At 46.0% G+C, this 16,204-nt stretch overlaps 1 protein-coding gene across 5 annotated transcripts; it reads left to right on the top strand.

Annotated features, from left to right (window-relative positions):
• Positions 1-801: 801 nt before the first annotated feature.
• On the top strand, positions 802-14,644 carry HIGD1B (HIG1 hypoxia inducible domain family member 1B). Of its 5 annotated transcripts, XM_088655320.1 has the most exons (6): positions 802-820; positions 6,429-6,480; positions 7,650-7,726; positions 8,754-8,856; positions 12,570-12,795; positions 13,789-14,083. In XM_088655320.1, exons 4-6 carry the CDS (start codon positions 8,760-8,762, stop codon positions 13,934-13,936), a joined length of 471 nt encoding a protein of 156 aa, XP_088511446.1. In that variant the 5' UTR covers positions 802-820; positions 6,429-6,480; positions 7,650-7,726; positions 8,754-8,759; the 3' UTR covers positions 13,937-14,083. The 5 variants fall into 5 exon arrangements, with proteins under 5 accessions (XP_088511446.1, XP_060138320.2, XP_088511448.1 ...); XM_060282337.2 differs by lacking the exon at positions 802-820 and having other exon boundaries at positions 12,570-12,704; positions 13,789-14,644; XM_088655322.1 differs by lacking the exons at positions 802-820; positions 6,429-6,480 and adding an exon at positions 6,646-6,711 and having other exon boundaries at positions 12,570-12,704; positions 13,789-14,644.
• Positions 14,645-16,204: the final 1,560 nt, after the last annotated feature.

Below are 16,204 nucleotides of genomic sequence, written 5' to 3' on the forward strand. Positions count from 1 at the left end.
CTGGACCGTCCACGGGCTGGATTTAGAAGGCAATTGGGACGGATCCAACCCCCAGGCCTTAGTTTGCCTACCCTACTAAATCAGGGATGTCCAAAGTTTTTTCAGAGGGCCAGATTTGATGAAGTGAAGGGCCGTGAGGACCGACCATAGTTGTTGACCTTTTTTTAGGATTGAAGTTGTTGAGGTTTTTTTAGGATTTTACCCCAGGAAATAAACTGCCACAGGGGCTGGATTAAACTGACCGGCAGGCCAAATTAGGCCCCCGAAACGGACTTTGGACATGACTGGACGATATCCTCAGGGCCCCTTCCAACTTTACAATCCTATGATATGCAAACTGGTTCTTCCACTGGGCTCCTGGTCTTCTGATCCACCAGACTCAATAGGCACCAACCACCATTGTTTGTTGCTCGGCTTGTTATTGCGGTTTCTGCAGTTTATTGCCATATTTCAAAAAGTGAAAATCCGGACACAAAAGACGTTGAGCTTGTTTCGACAAAATTGTTGAGCCCTGGTTTATGGTGTAGTTCTGAATTCATCTAGAAGGGGTTCATATTATGTGTAGAATAATAGACAAGGAACGTTCTGTTGATAGTTTGGCACTTGGGTTTTTTAAAAAACAACAAGTTTGGCACTTGGGTTTTTTAAAAAACAACAACATGTGTTTGTATTTAGTTCCAGAAATAGATTGCTGCATCGCTGTGGGCCTCTGGGTCTTCCAGGAAGCCTTTCCATGTGGACAGATCTCGGGAACCACAGTTCTGTCACTGGTACAGGGCAGGGCTTCCTAAACTGTGGTTTGTGGACCAGCTTCATTCAGGTGAGCCATGGCATGTCTCTAGAAATACTATTAAAACCCACCTAGCATCTAGCGCAATGCATACCATTGCTACAACAGGGAAAATAATTAAGTGGTCCACCAAGATCCTCTGCAATTTGCAAGCAGTCAGGAGGGGAGTTTGGGAACCACTAATGAATGGCAGCATTTCCTAAACTGTGGGTCACGACGTTCGTGGAAGTGGGTTGTGGGCTTTTGAAAGTAAATTCCAAATAACTGCTTTTAATCCTTACTGAGTATGATTAATACCACTTTCAGCTTGTAACTGAACCTCTTACGATTTGCAAATAAACATGGAAAGGGGACAAGTATTACACTTTAAAACTTGGGACCCGCTCTCTCCAGGCTGGTGGCAATTCACCCCAAGATACCATGATTTGTTTTGAGTGAATGTTTACAGCTCTCCTCTGATGCGCAGGAATACATTCCCATCAACAAAGCCATGAATAACTTTGTAGGTACAGTCGCACCTTGGATCCCGAACACCTTGGTGCTCGGATGTTTTGGCTCCCGAACACCGCAAACCCGGAAGTGAGTGTTCCGGTTTGCGGACGTTCTTTGGAACCCGAACATCCGACGGGGCTTCCACAGCTTCCAATTGGCTGCAGGAGCTTCCTGCAGCCAATCTGAAGCTGTGCTTTGCTTTCCGAACATTTTGGAAGTTGAACACACTTCCGGAACGGATTCCATTCGAATTCCAAGGTACGGACTGTACTATAAATATTTCAACAAATTCCACATTAATGGGGCATTATGTTTTTGCTTGGGTGCAAGTTTTATAGTTATAAAACAGGAAACCTCACAGTTAAAATGCACTAAACTGAGAGCTGACAAAGGCCTGAGTCCAAAATTCATGGAACAAGAAATCGATGGGTCACCATATCGTGTAAACCTGAACTTGTGGGTTACCATACTGAGAAGATTTGGAACCTCTGGTGCAGGGGGTATGTATTAACTCCCACTCCTAAGAGCCCCCCAAGCTACCTCCTTGCAGCACCCCCACCAGTCGGGTTGCAGACATCTGCTCACACTTGCAAGCACATATCTGGGATCCTAACCAGGGGTGAGAGAAAGAGAGCAAATTGGAAGAATTACAGGGGGAAAGTGGCAGGTCGGCAAAAGGGTCAAGCAACCCTTCCCTCACCATGTGTGCTGGAAATCTCTGTCTCCTGCTAGTGCTTTTCAGCCAAGAATTGGGCTGTCAGGATTTTCTTACATACTGTACATCATCATGTAACATACAGTGGTACCTTGCTTCTCAAACGCCTTGGCACTGAAACAACTTGGAACTCAAACACTGCAAACCCGGAAGTAAGTGTTCTGGTTTGTGAACGTTTTTCAGAAGCCGAACGTGCTCCGTTTTGAGTGTTACGCTTCCAGTTTGAGTGCCACACTTCCGTTTTGAGTGTTGCACTGGGGTCTGTCTGTTTTTGCTATTTATTTCGGGTTTTTGTGGCTCTTTTTTTGTTTTGTTTTTGTGACTGTGTGGAACCCAGTTCAGCTACTGATGGATTGATTGATTGATTGTGTGACTGCAGTACATTGTTTATTGCTTTCATTTTATAGATCAATGGTCTCGTTAGATAGTAAAATTCATGTTAAATTGCTGTTTTAGGGGCTGTAGTCTGGAACAGATTGATCCATTTCTGTATTACTTTCTATGAGAAAGCGCAGCTTGGTTTTGGAACGCTTTGGTTTTGGAACGGACTTCCGGAATGCATTAAGTTTGAGAACCAAGGCACCATTGTTTTGCTTGGGCCATCAATTTCTATAGCATCTTGGGGAAGGGCTGTAGTTAGCTCAGTGGTAGAGCCCCTGCCTTGCATGCAGAAGGACCCAGGTTCAATCTCTGGCATCTCCAGGTAGGGCTGGGAGAGACTTCCTGCCTGAAACCCTGGAGAGATGCTGCCAGTCAGTGTAGACAATACTGAGCTAGATAGAGACCAGTGGATCTGACTGGGGAGCTTCCTGTGTGTTTCAGCAGAAAAAAAGAGAGCTCTCCTTGACCCCTGGTGGTCTGATTTGCTTTCTGAATGATTCTCTGAAAAACTTTTTTTTTTTTTGCACACGGCATCTTTGAAGTCTCTCTTCCATATTTTGGCATCCTGGCTCCATCCGTCAGACCTGGAATTTGAAAGCGGGTCAGCATTTTCCACTGCATTTGTCAGGCATGGGGGACTGGATGTGAACAGCTGGATCCCCGAGCCTGCCTTTGCTATAAACATCCTGTGTGAGAAATATGTCCCAGCGCTGATCTGGTGGGAACCCAGAGACCATAAAGGAGAGGGAGGCGGGCAGAGGAAAAGAGAAGCAGAGGGAGATAAGGGGGCTGTCACGTTTTTTCCCCATAGAAATATTCCCTCTCATCCAGATTCTGTTTCAGCAAGCACCTGCGACTTGCAATGCACAGAATGCTACAAGCTCTACCGGCGATTCAAAAACAAGCAGGGGCATGAATGAGCCAGTGCTCGGTTGAGCAATCTGCTTCCGGTCATGCCATGCCATTATTTAAAATGTTATTATGCCACATTTCTATAAGGCTCGGGCCAGGAAGGAGGTTAATTATTAATTCTTCAAACTACTATTTGCTTAAGTTAATGAGCCAAATTCCAGTTGAAATGATTTTCAACTTCTCAGCTCTTTTATCCAGTTGAAATGATTTTCAAATCCAGGACAAGGCCCTGTTTCGTTTATTCTTCATCAGCTATAGTTTCATGGCCAAAGTGTACCAATTGTGTTTGCCTCATTCCAGGTGGCACAACCATAGCTGCCAAGTCTCCGGTTTTTCGCGGGAAACCCCCGTATTTTAAACCGTTTCCTGCTGGCAGCCCGGATTGGAAAAAATCCCGTAAATCCCCAGAATTTCCTACCTGCCAGGGAGGCTCCATTTTGGGTCCTGGCGCCGCCCGATTTCCAGTGCCCAGACATGGGTAGAAGCGACTTCTGGTGCCGCTGCGCCCATGCCTGGGCACCGAAAATTGGGCAGAGCGGCACCAGAAGTTGCTGCTACGCATGTCCAGACATGTGTAGAAGCGACTTCCGGTGCCATGCTACCCATGTATGGGCACCGGAAGTCGGGCGCCGCCGGCACCGGAAGTTGCTTCTACGCATGTCCAGACATGCGTAGAAGCGACTTCCGGTGCCGCGCCGCTGCTGATCCCGCATTTTTCAGCGGGAGACTTGGCAGCTATGGGCTTAACAGAGATCAAAACAACAAATCGGGGGAAGAACCACAGGAGTAATGGAAAGGCATCAGAGCAGCTGATAAACAAAACTCAGGGCAATTTCAAAAGACATCAGACAGGGCAATAAACTATAGAAATCATATCAGCAATTAAGGTAAAGGTGTACACCGGCTACCTCGGCCAGCAAAGTGAGATGAGCGTCACATCCCCAGTGTCGTCCGCAACTGGACCTAATGGTCAGGGGTCCCTTTACCTTTAAAGGACCCCTGGACAGTTAAGTCCAGTCAAAAGCGATTATGGGGTTGCGGCGCTCATCTCGCTTTTAGGCCGAGGGAGCCGGTGTTTGTTCACAGACAACTTTCTGGGTCATGTGACTAAACCACTTCTGGTGCAATGGAACACCGTGACGGAAGCCAGAGCGCACAGAAACGCCGTTTACCTTCCCGCCGCATTGGTACCTATTTATCTACTTGCACTGGCATGCTTTTGAACTGCTAGGTTTGCAGGAGCTAGGATAGAGCAACGGGAGCTCAGCCCGTCGTGGGGATTCAAACTGCCGACTTTCTGATCGGCAAGCCCAAAAGGCTCAGTGGTTTAGACCACAACGCCACCCGCGTTATACCATGCAATTATACCAGGCATATTAACACAGAAGCCAAACTAGGCATTTTAGCACATGCATTTGGTACACAAGGGAAAATGAGGAAGATGCCAGTTGGATCAAGAGGGAGTTCCATAAATGAGGTACAAGCAGGGATGCAACTCGAATAAAATATTTGGGGGGAGGAGAGCAAACCCCGCCCCACATAATCGATCACATGATGCAACACACACATACCATTTGAATGGCAATGCCGATTAACTTTGCAGCCCCCTCAGATATGCAAAGGCACCTCGGCCCCTAGAAGTTGCCTCCTATGGGTACAAGCACAGGAAAGGCCCCAGCATGAGTCACCTGATGGGGCATGTGCAGAGAGTCATGGTGTGCCAGACAATCTGGCCTTTGGGTCTTCATTCATGAGTCACAGGCCCTCAGAGAAGGGCGTCCTATGGCTGGAACCAGACACCATCCAAACTTCCCTCTCTTATCACACCATCCTTTAATCAACAAAAAATTGCCATGTTTCCATTTCAAAACAAGCGGAAAGACTTGGGTGCTAAAATAAGAAAGGGGATAAGATTCCAAACTCAAGATTTTAGCAGAGGTGAAATTTGGGTAACATGGCGGTTCTGAGCCTGAGCTTGGAATGTTCACCTAAACACTATGTTAAATATAGATCAATAATTTTTAGCTCATATTTACCATTGACTAATAAATTGCATTAATATGATTTTGAGAAATTGGGATGTTTATTGCAGCCTCAATTTAAGCAGAACTGAACTAACACGCCTTCATAAAACAATACTCGGTTACTGCAACCCGTAGAGGCTCTTCACACTAGGGTTCAGCGCTCATAATGAAAATTATCAAGCAACTGTTTAAAAAAAGATTTCCTCCCCAAAATCTCAAAGCCACATATTCTTTCCTGCCCCATGTATATTTTACACTTCTATGAACTTACTTTTCTGGCTAATAATAATAATTTTATTATTTGTCCTCCGCAAATCTCAGTTGCCCAGGCCACTCTGGACAGCTTCCAGCATATATAAAAACATAAAAAATAAAATAAAATAAATGTTTCCTATATGGGACACCACTCAGACAAAACTAACCTCAGCAATGGCAAATAGGTCCCTCCTATTGTTATTTTGGGATACGGGTGGCACTGTGGTCTAAACCACAGAGCCTAGGGCTTGCCGATCAGAAGGTCGGTGGTTCGAATCCCAGCGACGGGGTGAGCTCCCGTTGTTCGGTCTCTGCTCCTGCCAACCTAGCAGTTCGAAAGCACAAAGTGCAAGTAGATGAATAGGTACCGCTCCAGTGGGAAGGTTCACCAGAAGTGGCTTAGTCATGCTGGCCACATGACCTGGAAGCTGTACGCTGGCTCCCTCGGCCAGGAAAGCAAGATGAGCGCCGCAACCCTAGAGTCATCCATGACTGGACCTAACGGTCAGGGGTCCCTTTATCTTTTTATGTGTTATGTGGGCAGAAAAACCATGCGACTGACATTAGGATATTTGGATTATTGAATATTAGGAGGTGTCTCAGATTTTCAGCCCCTGCTGGGAAGGCTCCCTATTTCTTTTGAGGGCTATCCAGGAGCCAACATATCAGATTAGGGAGCATTGCCTGAAAGCCTTGAAGTGCAGCCTCGCACCATGAGCGTGCTCAGAGCTGTTTCCTTGAAGGCAAGATCTCCTCATAACTTAACAGCATGTTCTGGTAACCAGAGATGCAGCAGGGATTGTTTTCTACTATGAGGAATTCTTTGTTTTCTGTAATATTTGTTTTGTGTTCTTGCCAGAGACAGCAAGCAAGCAAGCAAGCAAGCAAGCAAGCAACAGTGGACACACAGAGTGAGTCTTTTTCTATAATAAATATGTATGCTATCTTTACTTAATCTTTTCACATTTATTTTTATGAATTGGATTGGGAAGATGAATGGAGGGTGGCTTGTGTGCATGTTGCAACAAACTCTGCATTAACTATTTCCCTGCATTCACTCATTAAAAGCAACAGCAGTTGCTGGGTGGGTCAGAGCAGCCATGTGCAATTACGGAGTATTTTCCAAAGTATTTCCAGAAAAGGTATGTGGATCTGCTTTCAGGAAGTCCCTTCTCTCTAGCTTACATACAGAATATATTGAATACAGGATGGGAGATAATGCTGCTGCTATTTCTTGCTTGCCTTTTTGTGAGTTTGCCAGTGACCTTCTAAAATGGAACATTTGGGGCTCTATGCCTGTCTGGATATCACACTGATTGACTCCATATCCTTCCCCAAACCTGGAACTCTCCCTGATCTCGGGCGTAAGAGGCTGGTTTATCATATCAGAGTGATGAGCAGATTATAATTTCACATTTTTCCGGATTGATCCATGCATTGCAAATAGATTGAGCTGTGCTCTGCTGTTCGCTGGATCAAGTGAAACAATATATTTTCCTCTCTCTATTGGTTGAAATGCTTTACACTTTTAATTTAGAGGGGGAAAGTGTTTCATAGAATCATAGTTGGATGGGACTCCAAGGATCATGTAGCCCAACACCATGCAATGCAGGAATATGCAGCTGTCCCTTATGGGAACAAACCTTGGTGTTCTCAGCACTACACACTAACCAACTGAGCTTTGCTTTGCTGTGGAGGACAATGGGCAGAGCAAGGGTTAAGGAGCAAGCAAGCAGATACCAAGCTGTCTCAGCCATCTCCCCATCTCCTTACTTAAACATCAAGGAAACAGCTAGTGTGGGGGACTTTGCTGTAACCTTAAAGTGAGAGGATGGGAAGAGACCCAAGCAGCCCTTGTCAAAACAACCATATTTCCAAAAGACTTCGGGGAGATCTCTCCACAGCAGCCGACAGAAGCAGCCGACAAGGGAGCAACCCATCAAACAGGCCGGTGACTTTAAGGAAGCAGGTGGGTCTCCAGGGGAGCTAGGCTGGCTAGGTGTCCAACTTCATAGTCCTGGCCTTTGAAGGGCTGCCCAGTCCGTGTCCTCTTTAATTTATTTTTTATTTTAAAACCTAGGACAAGCTGGGGTTCTGAACTTGCCCATCAGCTGTTCACACCTGCACATCAGACCACCAGCAGTCTTTTGCATCGTGGTGAGTGGGAATCTATTTATATTTAAATCATGGTAATTATTTCTAAATGGGCATCAATCTATCTATCTGCTTAGCACATGCAAAATGGTGTCCTCTTTTTCAGATGGCATGCTTCCTCTGTTTTGGCAGCACCGTCCTCTCTTTATGGTAACACGCAAGGGGCAGCCTAACGGGAGCCCTTTACACGAGGACACAATCGGATAAGAGCTGGAAACACCGGTGTGTGAGCTGTCCTATGTTGGAGCTTACCTATCTTTTGGGTAGTTCTAGTTGATAGCTTTTCAACATTCCAACATAAGAGATGTTCCTGGGCTGCCACTGGAAGCTCCCAGTCTTAGTCCGTTTCAATTTTCCAACTCATCCATGCCTGGGATAGTTCAGATTATTTTCGAATCCTAGCAGATATTAAGCAGACTTCATGTGGCTTGTTCCAAGGGATACCGATACAAACGTTGAGTTCTTTATAGCAATCAGGGGGACGCAGGGGTGCCAACTTTAATAAAATATTGCGGCGGGGGTGTGTGTTTCAGGTAAGCCCATTTGAATGGCAATGCCCATCAGTTTTTGGGGGGCCCCAGCTCCCTCAAATATTTTATTGAGGGGCTGAAGATCCCTCGGCCCCTAGAAGTTGGCTCCTATGGGAGGGTGTATACTCCATTTGGACCAAACATCAGTTTCCTGTCTGTTGTGGAAGTTCCTTAATGGGTTTTGTTTGGGTATTTTGCTACTGTTATTGATATCAATTTTTGTATCTTCATTTTTTAATCTTATTATGACCTATGTGGAAATTGTTAAGTTTGGTTGCGAAGTTTTCATGCGCTTTATTCATTGCTTAGGACTACTTTTGTTTTATTATGTACACCATTTCATGTTTCAAGCCACCTTAACTATGCTTTTAACTGCGGAAAGGTGGCCCACGAATGAAATGTCGACTGCGATGATGCAAGGATCTTTACAGCGAAATTTGACGAGGATTAGGTAGTCATTTTTCTCTTCAGTTGTGTATCTTTGAAATTGATTTATACAGCGCTCGATGTCAACTGACGAAGACAGCTGGATTCCAGAGCATGAAACCACGGTTAGTGCCAAACTCCTTCAAAAGGCACGGAAGAGCCCTTTGGTGCCAGCTGGTAAGTTTGGGAAGCCTGAAGTGGCTCTCTGTAGGGATCTGTGTGTGATCTTCTCTTAGCTCAATCGCAGAGGGGGAACAGAAAGGCAGGGAACCAAATGTGGTCTGAAGACTCATGTCCATGACTCAAATCTATGCAAGGCATCAAAGAGGGGAGGGGTGGGAGTGGGAAACTTTAAAAGAGTAATATACAAATTGTCCTTTTAAGGATAAAGCTACCAGCCATGATGGCTATATTCTGCTAGTTGCTGGGGATCACAAGCAGTGACAGTTGCTGTTGCAATTGGGTCTTGCTTCTGGTCTTCTCACAGGCATCTGGTTGGCCACTGTGAAACAGGAAGCTGGACTAGATGGGATCCCACACCCTCCAACATTTATTTGATGAAAATAGGGATGTCCTATTCAATAAATAAAAATGATACCCCACCCATCTAACCAGCCCTGTTTAGGGAAGCCCCAGAGTGGCTGGGGAAACCCAGCCAGATGGGCGGGGTATGTATGTATGTATGTATGTATGTATGTATGTATGTATGTATGTATAAATAAATAAATAAATAAATAAATATTGCTATTATTATTGCCCCAGCCATTCTAGGTGGCTTCAAATATATATAAAAACAATAAAACATTGAACATTAAAAAACTTCTCTATACAGTGGTACCTCTACTTACGAATAACTCTACTTACGAATGTTTCTACTTACGAATGGAGCTCCGTCCGCCATCTTGGATGCGGTTTAGATAGGATTTTTTCTACTTACGGATTTTTAGATAGGGTTGCTTCGACATACGAATTTTTTCTCCCAATACATTCCTTTGGGATTCGACTTACAAATTTTTTCGACTTACGAATGTGCTTTCGGAACGCATTAAATTCGTAAGTAGAGGTGCCACTGTACATGGCTGCCTTTATATGTCTTCTAAAGGCTGCATAGCTAATAATAATAAAATTATTATTATTATTATTATTATTATTATTATTATTATTATTCTTACCCTGCCCATCTGGCTGGGTTTCCCCAGCCACTCTGTGCGGCTCCCAACAAAATATTTTAAACACGATAAAACATCAAACATTAAAAACTTCCCTAAACAGGGCTGCCTTCAGATGTCTACTAGAAGTCAGATAGTCGGTCTGGTTCCCTATAACCTCACTTCTCACAGGGAGGGAAGTGCCGGAAGACCCTCAGAGCTGGACCTCAGTGTCCGGGTTGAATGATGGGGGTGGAGACGCTCCTTTATCGGTAGGTATACTGGGCCAAAGATGTTACTTATCTCCTTGGCTTGGGGTGGGGGTCACATAACTTCATAACCCATTACTCTGATGAAAATAGGGACATCCTAAGGAAAAGCAGAGGGATGTAGGTGGCGCTGTGGGTTAAACCATGGAGTCTAGGGCTTGCCGATCAGAAGGTCAGCCGTTTGAATCCCCATGACGGGGTGAGCTCCCGTTGCTCGGTCCCTGCTCCTGCCAACCTAGCAGTTCAAAAGCACGCAGTGCAAGTAGATAAATAGGTACTGCTCTGGTGGGAAGGTAAACGGCATTTCTGTATGCTGCAGCTTAGTCATGCTGACCACACGACCCGGAAGCTGTACGCTGGCTCCCTCGGCCAGTAAAGCAAGATGAGCGCCGCAACCCCAGAGTCGTCCGCAACTGGACCTAACGGTCAGGGGTCCCTTTACCTTTTTAAGGAAAAGCAGGACATTCTGGGATCAAATCAGAAACTGCGGTGGCTTCTGTAAACCCGAGAATGTCCCTGAAAAATAGGGACACTTGGAGGGTATGGAATTCTGACCTGATCCAACCGGGGTCTTTTCATGGGACTACAGGTGTGGCGTGTAGGAAATGTGGCCTTTTGAACATATGAAACTGCTTTTTACAAACTGTTAATCTATTGAGCCTGGTGGTGGGAGATCTGTGGCCCTGCCTATGTGCTTGCACAACTCCTCCCATAAGTCCTGATCATTGGCTATGGTGGCTGAGGCAAGCTGGCATCTGGGGACCCACATGTTCCTCAGCCCTGATCTAATCCAACATTGCCTACTGACAGTGCTGTAGCTATGGGGGAGATAGCTAGGTTTTTTTGCCCCGGTGAAGCCTTGAGAGGGGTGCCTTTGAGGCTCCCAGCCTGCATGCGCGCGCAAATGCATGTGTGTGTGTGGGGGGGGGGTGCCAAACTGGGTCTTTGACCCAGGTGAAATAAAGCCTAGTTTCGCTCCTGCCTAGTGATCTCCAAGACTGAAAGCCTTTAGCTGCCTGAGCTGAATCCCAAGACCTTCTGCCTACGAAGTACATCCCTTTGCCACTGCATTCTTTCGGTTGCTTTCAAAGCATATTTGCTGCTGCTCTTTGCTGTCTCTGGCAAACACAGCCTTGACCCCAACCCCCCAACAAACTTTTGTTTCTGAAACGGATGGCTGCAAAAAGAAAAAAATAGAGCTGGACACACAGTTCTATCTTCACCAAAAATCATGGATGTGAACACAGCCTGCAAATATTCTAATTGTTTACAGCGCTCCCAGAAAAGGGAGAAGCAATCCATGCAAAGATATGTATAGCCAGACATCTAAAACTATATTGGGCATTAGATTCAAGCTTATTTCTGTATTGTATGCAGCCATTTAACACATTCAAGCTTATTTCTGTATTGTATGCAGCCATTTAACACATTTGCAATAAAGTAATTATTCGGGTGTTTCTCCCAAGAGGGGAACTTAAGAGGAGGGTTGGATGCTTGCGTTCTTCCTTGGAGTTTCAACATGTACCAGTCCTGTCTACTGGCAGTATATGCTGGCAGTCGTCTGTCTCGAGAGACAATGGAGTGTGCCTCTAGGGAAGAAGTCAAAGTGCTGCATTAGCAGCACTGAAGTGACCTCCCTGGGGCCCAAGCCTGGGTAGTGTGTATGGAGGTCCTGGACTGCCCAGACAACAAGACCTCACTGATGTGGTCCAAAGGAAAGCAGAGCACCAGCTTGGCTGCAGGAGTTGCTAGAAAGAGGCATACAAGGCGCCATCAGGACTCCGCTCTGGATTCGTGTAGGGTTTACTCCAGGCATCCCCAAACTTTGGCCCTCCAGATGTTTTGGACTACAATTCCCATCTTCCCCGACCACTGCTCCTGTTAGCTAGGGATCATGGGAGTTGTAGGCCAAAACATCTGGAGGGCCAAAGTTTGGGGATGCCTGGTTTACTCCTTAGCCTTTTCTTCTCCCAAAGATACCCCATAAGGAAAAGGAGGTTGAGGATCAGTTAGTATAGGCAGTATAAAAGTAAAGGTAAAGGGGCCCCTGACCATCAGGTCCAGTCGTGTCCGACTCTGGGGTTGCGGCGCTCATCTCGCTCTATAGGCCGAGGGAGCCGGTGTTTGTCCGCAGACAGCTTCCGGGTCATGTGGCCAGCATGACAAAGCTGCTTCTGCCGAACCAGAGCAGCGCACGGAAACGCCGTTTTCCTTCCCGCCGGAGCGGTCCCTATTTATCTACTTGCAGCTTTCGAACTGCTAGGTGGGCAGGAGCTGGGACAGAGCAATGGGAGCTCACCCCGTTGCAGGGATCCGAACCGCCGACCTTCTGATCAGCAAGCCCTAGACTCTGTGGTTTAACTCACAGCGCCACCTGGGCCCCTTATAGGCAGTATAGAAAGTGCCTTATCTGATGCAGGTGGGACAGGCTACTGGACTTCTTCAGAGATATGGCTCTATGGCTTCTTTGCAGGCATGATGGGGTTTGTGGTTGTAGCAGCCTACGGACTTTACCGGCTGAAGGCAAGGGGGAGTATGAAGATGTCTGTCCACCTGATTCACACTCGGGTAGCTGCCCAGGCCTGTGTGGTTGGAGCCATAACACTTGGTAAGGCGGGGACAAAGAGAAGGGAGGCGTTAAGCACTGGGCGTGGGTGCAGGAGAGGACCCAAGTTTGCAACTGCAATGACTGCCAGAGGGCAAGGTCTTGGATGGGTACCAGGTATTCTGTGATTAGTATCCTGGGGGTGGGGGCTGAGCCTTTAACCCTTTGGTTCACATAAACGTGTTCATCTCTCGGTGTGCAAATGAGACAATGTGACTCACTGCCGCAGACAGAGTACCCAAGTCAGTTTGCTGAACATGCAAACTAAGCTTCATCTTCCACACTGGCCAGGGGGGCGGGGCTGTTCTTAGCCTCTGTGGGGAAAGTGCCCCTCCAAGGACATTCAGTGTACTGTCCCCATAGCGGTCAAGATTAATGAAGCTTCACTCATCTAGGTTTGGAAACGGCAGTTCCTGTACTATGAAAGCCCAATAAGCCTGAATTGAAAATGTCTAGTAAATCAGATTGGCAGTTGGGTTCCTACTGAGGGTATTTGGTGAGCCAACAGGACAGTGATGAGGAATTGAGGACTGGAGAGTCAGTCTCTGATATTATGGCAGTGAAAAAAGCTATATTGTAACTTTTGAATAAATGTGTTTAAAATATTTTTTTTTAAAAAAGAATTATAAAATAGCAGAGAGTAAGGAGATATTGCAGCAGGCCGCCCATGAAACAGAAAAAAAGTTCTATAAAAGATTTGCTGTTTTCCTTGAAAGGCAGAGGAGCAGAAGCCAGGTTCGATTCTGACCAAGAACATTTTGTTCGGAAAATTCTGCAATCGGGCCCAAGACTGCACAGGGCAATATTGCACTGGATAAAGAATGCTGAGACTTCCAGCATTTATAAAAAGTTTCTCTAGCCATTACAGCTGGAAAGCTGTTTGAAAAGGAGTCAGAAATGCCGGGAGGGAATAAGGAAGCCATCCCTTGTAAGGGTGGAAAGGTCTGCTTTGCATTAATTCCTTGCCCCTTCTGACTAGCGAAAGCAGCATCAAGCCAACTTCCCCGTTGGAGTCAAAAAGCTGTTTTCTCTACAGGCCGTATTCCGGTTGTCTCATTTGCCCCAACTCCTTTGTTCTCTCTCCCAGGCGCTGTCTACAGCATGTACAAAGACCACTTCCCCAAACAAAAATAGATGAGACATGGCTGGCATTGCTTTGTCCCTTCTCCCTGAATGGATCTGAATACCCCGGCGGCAACTCCGGCAGGGCTGGGAGATCATGTGGTTTGCTCTAGCAGAAGAAATAAGCCCCCTGCAGCCTCAACTGCTTACTGATACGGCTTATATATGTTTCCCTAAAATCCTGATGTACGTGTATATATTTTTAAAGTTTTGAGAAGTGAAAGGGAATCCTTGTGGAAACAAGAGGACTGCAAAAGACCCTCGAGGGATTATCGAGTAGCTAAGCCCTCCCTCTGCCCAAGGAGAGGATAACAGTTGCCCAGCCTGCTTCTCCTGAAGCTATTTGCCCCTTCTCACATTCTAAGTGTGACAATTGCCTTCTTTCAATCACACTGAAGTCCTTACCCTGCAGTTTCTCAAGAGAAAAACAAACCCTCTCCGAATACAACAAAATCTAATTCATAATAAAGCGTGTGACTCGAGCACGTGTGTGTGCATAAAAAGGAAATTCACACTGACAAGTGAAGATTCGCTTGACTCTGGCTGCAAAATTAATCCTTATTTTAATGCAAACTGAACTACTCTTGTGATGTGTCTGCTGTGTAATTTTCTTTTCTTTTTTAAGATTACCTCTGCACCTAAGCACATTTTATAGAGGCTCTGTCCTGTATATGACTTAAGGACAATATTAACATCTAATGTCACTATTTTAAATACAATTTAAAAATTACCTTGCTTGAAAAGGCATTAAAATGCACGTATTTGGTAAGATGGCTTACAATGGCATTATTCATTTGAATAAACATTTCTTTGGACTTTGATATATTTCTGCATGTGTACATTTGTAGACAAGACGAATATTTTCAGCAGACCTTCTGGAAATGTGATATTCAAGAGTAGGGAAAATTAATAGAAGATGACAGGGCTGGCTAAGTGCTTTTATAAAGCCGAGACGTGGAGGAATATAAATACACACCCAACTAGTGAAATGCCACAGAAACAGAAGTAGACTTTTTTTGCTGTATGGTAGAAATGCAAAGAATTGCATAGGGCACGGGGAGAGAGTATTCAAGTATTTTAAGAGGGAGGAATATCTGCTCCCTGCCCCGCCTACTTTTGTATTGATTTTTATACACCCGTTTCCTGCTTTACTTGCCTTTCCTTCTAAACTTCTAAGTGCCAAATGGTGTAATCTTTTACCTGAAGGAGTGTCTCCACCGCCACCCTTCAGCCCGGACACTGAGGTCCAGCTCCAAGGGTCTTCTGGCGGTTCCCTCACTGCGAGAAGTGAAGCTACAGGGAACCAGGCAGAGGGCCTTCTTGGTAGTGGAACGCCCTCCCATGAGATGTCAAGGAAATAAACAACTATCTGACTCTTAGAAGACATCTGAAGGCAGTTCTTAATGTGTGATGTTTTACAATTTGCTGGAAGCAACCTAGTCAGATTGGTGGCATATAAATAAAGTATTATTATTATTATTATTATTATTATTATTATTATTATTCCTCCTTATAGGGAGCTGCTCTTTCTACCCCCTTACTGTGGTTGTCCTTTTATGAGCCTTTATCACTTTTACAATATCCTATTAGAGCAGGGGTCCCCAGACTACGTCCCGCGGGCCAGATGCGGCCCAATTGGCCTCCCAATCCGGCCCACAACGACCCCCGCCGCCCGCTCTTACGGTGCGCTGCGCGGCGGCGCACTTCCAGATATGAAAAAAGCGCCAAAAATCGTTTCTGCGCATGCGTATGGGCCTCTCCCGACCCAGAAGAAGTCATTTCCGGTGCACTTCCGGGTCGGGGGAGGTGCACTTCCGGGTCGGGGGAGGCCCATACGCATGTGCACAAACAATTTCTGGCCATTTTTCCGGCCTGGAAGTGCGCCACCGCGCCAGTAAATGTGTGTGCGCATGCGCACGGGCACACACTCCCCCACCCTCCGGCCCACTGCGCGCGCACTCCCCCGCCCTCCGCGTGATTGGCGTGCCGGGCACTGGCCCAAAGGCGGGTAAGTCTGGGGACCCCTGTATTAGAAGTACAGTAACCAGAACTTGCAAGTATGGTCACACCACAGATTTGTATCGTAGCATTATGATATTTTGCAGTTTTATTTCCAATCCCTTTCTTCCCTATCTGTAACACAGAATTCAGATCTCTCACAACAGCTGCACACTTGGGTCATTTACATCGAGCGAATCCATTACACAAAGGAAGATTTTTCTCCTGGATAGTCCATGGTCAGCCCGGATCCCATAAGCATGTATGTGAAGTTAGGGTTTCTTCCTGAATGTGCATGACTTTACATTTGATTGCATTGAATTGCATTTGCCATTTCACTTCCCATTCACTCAGTTTGAAGAGATCCTTTCAGAGCTCCCCCC

Source organism: Zootoca vivipara, chromosome 12 (genome assembly GCF_965207765.1).
Source record: "Zootoca vivipara chromosome 12, rZooViv2.hap1.1, whole genome shotgun sequence".
Classification (NCBI taxonomy): Eukaryota; Metazoa; Chordata; class Lepidosauria; order Squamata; family Lacertidae; genus Zootoca; species Zootoca vivipara.